The 12240-nt window shown below is 36.9% G+C and overlaps 1 protein-coding gene and 1 pseudogene across 1 annotated transcript; one reads left to right on the forward strand and one right to left on the reverse strand.

The window, feature by feature from the left end:
• The first annotated feature begins 2763 nt into the window (after positions 1-2763).
• On the forward strand, positions 2764-9124 carry LOC143538381 (inactive protein kinase SELMODRAFT_444075-like). Its single transcript, XM_077031956.1, has 10 exons — positions 2764-2940; positions 4197-4737; positions 5727-5881; positions 5962-6056; positions 6126-7102; positions 7744-7904; positions 8001-8077; positions 8172-8319; positions 8398-8547; positions 8926-9124. The coding sequence occupies exons 2-10, from the start codon at positions 4575-4577 to the stop codon at positions 9091-9093; spliced, it is 2094 nt and encodes a 697-aa protein (XP_076888071.1). The 5' UTR covers positions 2764-2940; positions 4197-4574; the 3' UTR covers positions 9094-9124.
• Positions 8975-10827, reverse strand: LOC143538414 (PRA1 family protein F2 pseudogene; annotated as a pseudogene).
• Between the last annotated feature and the right edge of the window lie 1413 nt (positions 10828-12240).

Below are 12240 nucleotides of genomic sequence, written 5' to 3' on the forward strand. Positions count from 1 at the left end.
TTCAACAACCAAAATGTTCGGTTTCAAGGCCAAGATGTGTGTAATTAGAGTTTACTTGGACACTGAACGAGAAATCATAATTTATATTGAACTGGCCAACGGGTGAGAAGTACATGTTTGGTCAACGGTGGACAAAGGTAAAAAAGTTATCTTTAAAACGGACTATAAATCAATATCAAGTTGCTAATCATCAGTAGCAAAACAGTTACCAACGGTTATGTTCCCTAGTATATTGAATGAAAACTATCAAGCAATTGTAGCCATTATAAGGCCAACAAGTGTGTAATTAGATTTTACCTGGACACAAAACGAGAAATCATAATCTATATTGAGCTGGCCAACGGGTGTAAAGTACATGCTCGGTCAACAGTGGACAAGGGTAAAAAGTTATCTTTAAGAGTGACTATAAATCAATAGCAAGTTGCTAATCATCAGTAGCAAAACAGTTACCAACAGTTATGTTTATGCTGAACGAAAACTATCAAGCAATTGTAACCATTATAACATATTCCCAGCTATCATACTGTTTCACAAAGGGTTGTACGTTGTAACATTTAACAAAATCATTGTGGCGGTTAATAGTTAACACCTATGTAAAAAGAGAACAATTTTTTCAACTTTGAATTTTCACATGAAGGAACATTTTGGTTTTTTAAACACTTCAAAAAAAAACTATATTTAAGAAAACTATAATATATAAAATACACATATTACATATTTTCAAACATGTTCAAATTAGGCAATTAGACATATTTCACTTTCACGTTTCACCCCTATTCTCTCACGCTCTTCAACGAGACAAATTAAAATGATACACAAAGCACAAACTTTTAACCTCTTCCTTTATCTACGGTGTTTCTTGTCTCATTCTAAATTTAACCCATTTCACTTTCACCCCCTTCTTATTTTGTTTTCTCACAAAAGCTACCTATAAATTGATAATATTTACACTAGGAAATCAAATATATTTGTTACCTTTTAACCGTCTTAAGCAAGAATGAAATTCGACCACAAATGGGGCAATCTCTCTATCAAATTCCATATATAAATGAAGACAAAATAACATGCTAACATATAACATGTTTAATTCGTATATACACTATTCATTCGTTATCGAGTTCACCTAATGAGAGAAAAAATAAATAAAAATTTTTGTTTTCATTTATTTCCTTATTTTCTTTCAATTTCTTTCAAAATAGAACAAAAACATTTTCTTACAACTTGCTACTTATTTATCATTGTTTTCCTTTGAAGAGGTAGGTCCCCGCAAAGCCCAGTTGGACCCGCAAGACACACCTTGAAGAGGTACGTCTGCGCAAAGACCAACTGGTTCCGCAGGACCCACCATGCTCAGAGAGATGAAAACCTTACACGCAGTAAGCCAGCTGTTCCCGCAGGAAAGCCTCCCTTGGTACAGTACCCTGCCTGTCCCCGCAGTTGTGGGTACAAGCCAAGAAGGAAGGCCGCCCGCACTAACAGTAGGGCTACACGCATAAGGCACTAACTCTTAATACTTCAGTAATGTCAGCTGAAGAAGGAATGAGCAGGGCGGGAATATTCCCGCCCAAAAGAGCTAGTCCGTACGCTTCTGGAAGATCTTTTGTACTATACCTGCCAAGGTATGGACAAAATAGACAAGATCTGACCAAAGCAGCCCATGAACCAATCACAGGGCGACAGCTCACCGACAATAGTACGAGGAGGAGCACGCTCCAGTACAAAATGTCACTATCAGCCGCTGCCTACCCACCAACTCCCATCGTGGCACGTACATAGCCCGTAGTTGGTGGAAAAGGAATATTATACAGCTGGCCGTACCTGCTTGGAAACCTACATTCGGCTATAAATACTCCAACACCTTGGAACGGTATTATCATCTTATCTTCTCTCTAGCTATTCCTCTCAATATACACTTATATTCAGAGCAATCTAGTCTGATTCTCACGCCGGAGGGTGGTCACAAGGAGGAACCCCCCCCCTTCTCAGTGACGAGCTCACGGTGTCTGTTTTGCAGGTCAAGAAGAATAACCATCTTTGCCGGACCTAACCCTCGTGGGAAACATCTACTTAACCCTAAGATTATCCGTAATCTGCCGGGGTCATTTAGTGTTTCTTCATCCTTTAATTTGTTTTCTTTTTCTTTATTTAATGAAACTCATGAAAACAATTTTCTATCATTTCCTCTTTTTCTTTCTATAAAGAAAACATGAACACAATATTTTTTTTCTTTCTTTCAGTTTCATTTCTTTCCATCCTTAAATGAACACGAGAAACACTGCCCGTTCACCATATGCATTATTCTAGTTTTGATTCTATGATTAGGTTCCATTGTTCATAACCAACTATTGCTTATCATAACACTATGTGTAGTGGTTAAACTAAAAAATAAAAAGTGACTGTCACGTAAGCAGCATGAAAGCTCTCACTAACTTTTTTCTCATATATATGTAATGATTTAACTAAAAATACAATTATCTTTATATTATTTTTTAATTAAAATTACAAGTTAGTGATTTGATTGGTTAGAAAAGAGTCTGATCAGACACCCAAGCCCCTTACATCCTACGTGTTTTAGCGTTTAACGCCACATGAGACACTATTCCAGTACACATGGTCTAATCCAAACTTAATGGGTGCAAATGAAAATATTCAACACAAGTTAAGTTTCTCGATGACAGTAGGTATTACTGAAAACGAAGAACAGTGTCACTTCCGTAAATCTATCCAAACCCAAGGGCATTTTCGTCAACCAAACTCTTCCAGCAAACACAATAAAAACCGTGAAGATGACATACACACACATTAACTCACATCTCTCACTCATACCTTCACACATCGAATCGAAGATAATAATAATAATAATAATAATAATAATAATAATAATATTCCATATCATTAACATCTCCATCTTCAGTTTCCGTTAAATCTCCGTTACAGACGGTAATATTCATTTTAATTTTCTAGTGATTTTGTGAATTTGTAGAGCATTCGTTCGAGATTTTGAAATTTGAACATTCGTTACTGCATGCTTGTATGTATAATATAATATAATATTACATTCAACTTATGTATCAACTCGGTAGGAATACGCGATTTTTACCGAAATACCGGTACAAAACCGATACCGTACGGTTATTTTTTCATGTATTTCCAGTAACGGCACAATGCATTATTCAGTATATGGTTTCACTCGTTATCGGTACAAGTGAGTAATGAAGTTATCATGAGCTAGTAGAAGCGAGCAATAACTGAACCGGAATTAACTTAAAAACGGTTTATCGGTTCTTTTAACCATCCGTTAACCGAACTATTCATTTTCATGTATTTAGAGCATTCTCGGCAGCTCCTCTATAATTATGCGAGAGAGTCCTCTAAATTTTTTAGAGGATGATGTTGAGTGGTTATGAGCAGAGGAGGAGAGAGAATTTTAAAGAGATACTCCCTCCGTCCCATTATAACAGTTCACACTTCCTTTTTTTATTTGTCCGTTACAATTGTTCATTTTCAAAATTTATTAGCCAATTTCCAAGTTTACCCTTAAACACACACAGCTAACATTAATAAACAATATTGATTGACCCACTTTTCAAGGGCATTATTGTCATTTGGTAAGAAAAAAAAGTAATAATTCAATCCACCTCAAATTTTGTGTTTTTTCAAACCTGGACACTTATAAGGGTAAGTAATAAATTTGGAAGAATACTGTTCATCCTATATTTATTTTTTAATATATTTTAAAATAGCTGTGAGTGAACGAGATAGAAAAGATAATGATAAAGATGCAAAAAAAATACTTATTATTTAATTGTATATGAGAGAGAAAACGTAGTGTTTTTAATGTAATTATAGAGATATAGATATAGATTGAGACATTGTTGGGAATGCTCTTATATGCAAATATTTTTGCCTAAGTTTGGTTATTAACTGAAACTAACCAAACTGAAACAAATGGTTAATAAAATCGGTTAACTGATGACTTTGATTCGGTTTAGGCTAATAACTGAACCGCGCATAGAACTATGAGAGCAAGCACCGTTAAGTCGTATCTGCATTATTGCGAAAAGTGACAACCACAAGCTAATCAAGTTTGAATAGCATGCCATTTGATTGATTTATTTAATAGCTTGTTTTTCCATAATTATTATTTTTATGTTTGAGAACTAAATTTCTCATTAGATTTACGATTTCACCTTCAGGTTGTAGCAGGGTTTTGAGTTCCGCTTGAAAACGTGTTTCGAACAAATCTGTTTCGTTTTGGGGCAAAGAGGTCAAACTAGTTGAAAGAGCTTGATTGAAGAGTACTGTAAAAACTGTGGTCTGGTTTCCGGGATCCTAGCTTAGGATTTGTCTGCTAACAACTTTGCTGGCTCGGAATACATACCAAATTGGGCGAACAAGAACTCGTGTTTTGACCCCTAAGGTTCTTCATTTTTAGAAACACCTTTAGTAATTTATGCACAGTTATCCTGTGAATAAGTTATGGAACTGGTGTAATGCTACATTGTCGGGTCGGGTGGTTTGAAGAAAGAATTTAATTTGTATTATTTACGGGCTCAATGAGTTGAGAAGAGAGAATGAAGAAGGTGGAGACGGGTTCGGCTGCGGCTGAGAAGATAGTTGTGGCGGTTAAGGCGGCTAAAGAGATTCCCAAGACTGCTTTGGTTTGGGCTTTGACTCATGTGGTACAACCGGGACACTGCATTACATTGCTTGTGGTCTTGCCTGCACAAACTTCTGGTATTATTATTATTATTATTATTATTATTACTTAGAGCCGAGGGTCTCTCTGGAAGCCACCTCTTTATTCCTTTGGATAGAGGTACGGTGTGCCTACATCCCACCCTCCCCAGACCCTACTTATAGCTTTGCTGTCGGTGGGATTTTACTGGGCATGATTGATTGATTGATTGATTGATATATCATTATTATTATTATTATTATTATGATCATTATTATCATACCTTGAAACTTTGATATTGAATATTGATACAAGTGTTGGTTGGTTTCTCTTATCATCGAGTTTAAGACTGTGTGTAAGGGTTTAACTAAAAAGTGAAAAAACGCCCCGCAACGTCACTGCCATGCAGATGTGGGGACTCTCACTAACTTTTCACTAAAAAACGCGTAATGGTTTAGCTGAAAACAAATTTATTATTATTGTTTTATTTTTAATTTATAAAAATGTGTGTGCGAAAATGTGATTGGTTGGATCAAGATGTGGTCCCACCTTTTGAGCCCTTCAGCCTGTTGAATTCGGCTGTTCAAAAGCTCGGGCTCGTGGCCCGCTCGATAAAAGTTTGAATAAAACTAGCTAAAAAAACTTGATTTGCAACAACCTTAGCCGAGTTGGCTAATTTTTGTAACCAAGCCAAACTTGTCCCAATCTCGGCTCGGGCCATGGCTTGGCTCGTTTAACTTCAAAAATAAGCTTGAGCCTAGCTGAGCTGCCTCGTTAAATTTCAAACTCGAGCTCGAACCCACCCTGGCTCGACTCGGGATCGACTCGTGAACAGATGAGCGGTTGCCAACCGCCCTATGGGGCTTCTTCTTCTTGGCGCCCCTCCACGACTATATGTCTAAACATAGCATGTGTTTGTGCCTATAATATGTTAAGAACCGTGAGAACCGCATAATGCATATAACAATTAGGCAACCACTATGTATAAGTGCATTATGCGGTTCTCAACATTAGTGGTTCTCAAACAATATATTTTTCTCTAATATAGGTAAAAAGTTATGGAGGTTTCCAAGGTTTAATCGGGACTGCGCGAGTGGACACGGGAGATTTAATATAGGAACAAGTAATGACCAAAAGGTCGAGATTACAGATTCCTGCTCGCAAATGATCCTTCAGCTTCAAGATGTTTACGATCCTAACAAGGTTTGTTCGTCTCTCAATCGAAAGCGTTACTCATTGCTCGATATTCAATTATCTAAGTAGGCATAATGTAAATATATCAGATAAATGTGAAGATAAAAATTGTTTCGGGATCACCATGTGGAGCAGTAGCTGCAGAGGCCAAGAAAATCCAAGCTACTTGGGTTATATTAGACAAGTACGTCGAGCTAAATTCTTAAAACGTTTAAAATTTTTTTTATTTTTTTTCATTCTTCAACTATTTTAGGAAGCTGAAACATGAACAAAAGCAATGTATGGAAGACTTACAATGCAACATTGTAATAATGAAAAAATCACAACCAAAAGTCATTCGTCTGAATTTAGTCGGTTCGCCTAACAAGAAACCCGAAGCTGACCGTCCATTACCTTCAACTAACCAACCATCTGAAAAACAAACAAAAAACGCCCGTGGGCCCGTTGTCACTCCAACAAGTAGTCCTGAAGTATTTACTGCAACCGAAGCCGGGACCTCATCAGTCTCGAGTTCTGACCCGGGTACCTCACCATTTTTTGTCCCGGTAACTAACGCTACGTTAAAAAAGGATAAATCATTAGCTGAAGAAACGAGTCAGGATGTTATTGAGTCAAGTTCGGACTCTGAAAGCGAGCAACTGTCTTCGTCTTGTTCTAGCTTAAGGTTTCAACCATACATGGTGGATATTAATAATATTAATAATATTATCACATCATCACTAGCTCAACCTTCTACATCAGAAGACATGTTTAAAATTTTATCGAAAATTGATAGAGACGATGTGCATGGAAGCCAAAGAAGTGAACTAGAATACAATGTTAATGTTAGAGAAGCTATATCTTTATCAAGAAATCATCTACCTTCGGGCCCGCCTCCGTTATGCTCGATATGTCAGCATAAGGCACCGATATTCGGTAAACCGCCACGATGGTTCAGTTACGCTGAGCTGGAGCTTGCCACTGGAGGGTTCTGTCAAGCTAACTTCTTGGCTGAAGGTGGATATGGTTCGGTACATAGAGGCGTGCTTCCTGATGGTCAGGCGGTTGCGGTTAAGCAACATAAGCTAGCAAGCTCTCAAGGGGATCAAGAGTTTTGTTCAGAAGTTGAAGTGTTGAGCTGTGCGCAGCATCGGAACGTTGTTATGTTGATTGGTTTTTGTATTGAAGATGGAAGGAGGTTGCTTGTTTATGAGTATATATGTAACGGGTCGCTTGATTCTCATCTTTATGGTAAGTTTTAAACTACAAATTTTAATTATACATGCTTTACATATGAGGCAGTTAATGTAGGTTCAGAAGGTATGTTATGATTAAAAAGTATACCGTTTTAAGTAGGGGCGGCAAATGTGACCCGCTGGGTATTTAATGGGCCAAAATGAGTCAAACTAAACAAAGAAAATGATTGAAACGGGTTGAAATTTCTCGAGTTTTTTTTAGAACGAGAAAACCGGAGGAAAAATTTAGTACTTTCACTTTTTTAGTTTTTGATTTTTATTTCGAGTTATGATTTTTTAATTATTTTTTTGAATTTTTTAATAACCGGTTTTTGAAATGGGTCAAAATTAGTTGAGATTTCGGAAACCCCTCATTAAAAAATAAAAAAAAAAAAAAATTTAAAAACTATAACTCGAAATATAAATCAAAAACTAAAAAAGTAAAAATACTAAAAAGTTTCATCCGCTTTTCTCGTTCCATAAATGTCAACCCGGTTTGACCCGTTTCAATCATTTTCTTTTTTTAGTTTGACCCATTATATACATTTTACTACAACCCATTCAACCCAGTGGGTCACATTTGCCACCCCTAATTTTAAGATAAAAAGTTGCATTATTATTTGGTAAATGTGACACTAATCTTTATGAAACATGCAGGGCGTCATAGAGATCCATTAGATTGGGCAGCTAGACAAAAGATTGCGGTCGGAGCTGCCCGAGGCTTAAGATATCTTCATGAAGAATGCAGAGTAGGTTGCATAGTGCATCGAGACATGCGACCAAACAACATCCTTATCACCCATGATTTTGAACCTTTGGTACATTCTTGTTTTAAGTACATAATCATATTTAGATGATCAAGAGGTTTTACAATAATATGCATTATATTATTTACAATTTTGTTTTTTTTGAAGGTAGGGGACTTTGGTCTAGCAAGGTGGCAACCCGATGGCGACACTGGAGAAGAAACACGAGTAATAGGAACGTTTGGGTTAGTCTTTAACGTGATTCTGGTTCTTCCGGTTTGCACCATCTCCATAACAACATAATATTCTAAACAATAATAATTTGTTTTGCGGTTTTAGATACCTGGCTCCCGAGTATGCACAAAGTGGTCAGATCACCGAGAAAGCTGACGTATACTCATTCGGAGTTGTTCTAGTGGAACTCGTTACAGGTCGGAAAGCAGTTGATCTTTCCCGACCTAAAGGCCAACAATGTCTCGCAGAATGGGTTAGTCGAGGCCCATGTGCAATTACAAACATTATTAACACATTTTATATTAATTTTTGTTTCTCAAATATTTAACAGGCGCGCCCACTTTTGGAAGATGAAGCCATTGACGAGTTAATCGACCCACGGTTGGGGAACTCGTACTCAGAAGAAGAGGTTTATTGCATGTTGCAAGCTGCTTCTCTATGCATTAAACGAAACCCACAGTTACGCCCTCGCATGTCACAGGTACATCTCGGTTTTAGTATTATTAGTATTGGATTCTTAATTTATTAACAGTTGATCAGGGCCATCTCCGAAAATTTAAATACCTCGGCCGAGCCAATATAAAAGTGCCCGTAGGCCTTAACGAAAAACTTTTATTCGCTAATGTAGATAGATAAAATTTTTATCGACCGATTTATTATAAGCAGAAACCATTCTGAGCATGTAATTATCTCATAAACCATTGTAAATAACCTTATTTTTAACACCAAAAAACATATATATGTAATATGTATAAAAAAGTTTGTGCCCCGGCCAATGGTGCGGCTCGCACACCCTCCGAGCCTCCCCTGCTGTTGATTAAAGTCGAAAGTCAAAATTTGATGATAATTTTGTTGTAAGGTGTTACGGATACTAGAAGGGGAGATGGTTTTGGATTCGGGTAGTGATGTCGGGAACATGAGTGGTAGAATTTACTTGGATCATCAACTGAGTCCAATGAGGGAAACATTCGACGGTTTTAGCAGTAAACTTTCACTCGACTCTACAAGACCGTATCGACAAAGATAAAAAGTCTATAACTTCATGATAAGGATGCAAATGGCCAACATAATCACCCTTTTTTGTTTATCTTGTATGCTCTTGTCCTTGTGCAGGACATGATTAGTTAGTGTTTTTGTATTTTTATCTTGAATGACGAAAAACTGCACAACGTGTCGGTCAATTCCGACCTCTCCTGAATATATTGTTTTGAAAATAAAGGGGTCGCTACTATGAAAATCGAATTTGCAGCAATTCAAAACCCGACTGCTTCGGGATTGAAAGGTTGAAAGTATTGAAACCGAACACATATAGAGCAGGCATGGTCTCGGTTTGGTCCTAAATTTGACCATAACCCCGGCTTAAACTACTCATATGAAAGATTGTCGTTTTATAAAAGTAAAAGAAAAATATCTGGTTTTGGACCGGTCTCAAAATAAACCTCGGAGAGAGACCAGACCAAGGGCTGCGGTTTGGTTTTATTACTTTATAGTTTCATTGTTATCGTCTACATTCAAATATCAGATATGTTAACAACTCATTGTTTCTTAATGTGACACCGACCGCCTTGCTTATATACTCGGTCAAATTCACTTGGGATTTTTTGGGCTGCAATCCTGCATTGTTGTATTTGCAAATTAGAATCACTGACATGTTATTCACACACCACTGAAAGGTTATGTAGACGCGTATACAAATGTATTAAGGTTATGTATATCTCGATATACAAACCCTAGTTTTAGATGGCCTACAAAAGTTATATGACCCGCATAACTTTACTACAACCAATTGATGTGAGATTATTTGGGCTGCAACTAATGCATTGTTTTATATATTATCCACACAACACTGTCAGGTTATACAAATCCGTATACAAATAAAATAAGGTTTTATGTGAGTTGGCATACGATTTGTTCTATCGAAGTCCAATTTTTAGTTTGCTATACAAATTGAAACTCATATACACGCGAAAAATTCAAACCACCAGAAAACCCGTTTTCACTCAATAATCAACACGGTAAAAAGTAAAAATTCACAAACACAGATGACAGGCCACCACTTGATCATATTCAGAAAAAAATAAACAAACTACCTTCTACGACGAAGAAGCAACCGAATAACCACCACCCTCTTCATCACACAAATCATCCACACTCCTCAACGCAGCATGCACAACCACCACCACCACCCCAACCAAAACCGCCGCCACCACATTCGTTATAGCATCAGTCAACAACAACAAAACAATCGTTACAACGAACAAAACAGTTAAAACCACACCGTCCTCAATAACCCGATGGAAAACAACCAACGGCTCGTCTCTAAGGAAGTACAAAAACAACCATGCAGCCATCAACACAGCTAACACGATCAATGAGACCGGATGCCATAACAAACTTAGAAACAGAACAAATAAGATAATGATCGCGTAGTTTGACTGGAAGTAGTTGATGTTTGTTTTAACACGTGGAAGCCCTTCGGAGAAGGTGTGAGGGAGTTGAGGTTGAACATTTGTTTCCATGGACGTCTGGTGTTGAGTCCGGTTTTTATGAGTTGTTTTGCACGGGATAGGTATTCGAGATTTTGGCCTCCGGTGGACGAGTTCGGGATCGTGCCGTAAGTTGTCATTGTGGCTGGTGGTTTGAGAGGATTGTGAGGTTTTGGAGTGCAAAATGAGAAGAAAGATTGAGGAGTGGTGTTGGAGGTGTTCAAGAATCAAGTTGACATGTGATGTACCTAATTTAGATGTGTTAGTTGTATTAGCTATTATTGCTAGGACGGCTGTTTTTTTATAATTAAAATAATAATAACAACAATAGTAAGAATAACTAGCTAACAAAATTTGCCGCAGCTATGCGAATATGTTTGTATCGGTTAAATTTGTTACAACGCTCTGATAGTATATCAAAAAAATAAACTTGTAAATAGGGGTGAGCGTTAATCGAATCGTAAACCGAAAACCGACGAAACCGAACTGAAAAAAACAAAAATTGAATTAACCGAACCACACCGAACTCTTCATTTTACTCATATTTTCAAGCTTTTTTCCCCCTCTATTTCATGTATTATATGTATTAATCGTTTAATATTATCATTTTCATGTATTTATATCTTCATTTCATTTACTAATATCTCAATTTCATATATTTATACGTTCAATTCATAATTTCATGTATTTAAGCATTCATTTCATGTATTTTTAAGCATAAATTTAGCCAAAGTTTGATATCGATTATTAACCGAAATTAACCGAACCGTGCACACCCCTACTTGTAAACACCCAAAACAGTAGCGACACAAGTACGACTTATACATAAACTGACACGAATTCATTCGGAATCGATTCGATTCATTACGATACAGCCACAAACACCTAGAAAAGTAGTGAAACTTGTATTTATGAGAAAAAAATTGACACTAACTCGGGCAAGTCTACGCGATTCAGTCGATATCAGTTAGGTTCAATGTTGCAACAAATCTAAACTCAAAAGAAAAATAAGAATTGGTCAATAAATATATTGAAAACAAGATTTCGGACTCGATCGGACAAAACTCAACGACCCTTGGAACGAACCCACCGAAAGGAAACTAGGGTGCACTAATTCCACACGACGTGGGACCGGTGTTCACCGACAACAACCAATGCGGGTCACAATATGTTACACAAGTGGCACATACAATCAATCGTCACAAGTGGTTGGCTTAAAACTTAATATGGGAAAAACCAATGATGAGCTGCCAATATATATTTAAAGAGAGCGTGCTTGGACATCTATATAATTGTCCCTTGTGGCCCATCGTAAACTAAAGTATTATTTTTAATCACTATTTGATTAAGTTAATAAAAACTTAAAATATATATAAAAATCAATGACAGTTTGACAAGGACCTAAATAATATCATTTAGACAAAAATACAAAAATGGAACCTCATTAGAAAAACAAAAAACAAAAACACAACCCCATCACACATGACTTATGCTTCTCCCCACAGCTGACGAATCAACGATAACCCCTACCAGCCACATAGAATTTTACACCAGAGAATCGGTATAAATATAAATTTTGATAAAGACGGTAATTTATTAGTATAAGCCTTCACCTGTGCACTTAAACCATAACCCAAATACGAGCGGATCTGACGGTGTACTAGTAAAATATGTATACCTGGCGATCT

This window comes from Bidens hawaiensis, unplaced genomic scaffold (assembly GCF_021521415.1).
Source record: "Bidens hawaiensis isolate Kalapana, Puna unplaced genomic scaffold, B.hawaiensis_p1.1 tig00000780_1, whole genome shotgun sequence".
In the NCBI taxonomy this organism is placed as follows: Eukaryota; Viridiplantae; Streptophyta; class Magnoliopsida; order Asterales; family Asteraceae; genus Bidens; species Bidens hawaiensis.

Excerpts from the sequence above, each read along its gene's own strand:
- LOC143538381 (XM_077031956.1), top strand. The coding sequence starts at position 4,575 with ATGAAGAAGGTGGAGACGGGTTCGGCTGCGGCTGAGAAGATAGTTGTG. Across the intron at positions 4,738-5,726 it reads CTTGCCTGCACAAACTTCTG|GTAAAAAGTTATGGAGGTTT; the intron begins GTATTATTATTA and ends TCTCTAATATAG. Across the intron at positions 7,103-7,743 it reads GCTTGATTCTCATCTTTATG|GGCGTCATAGAGATCCATTA; the intron begins GTAAGTTTTAAA and ends TGAAACATGCAG.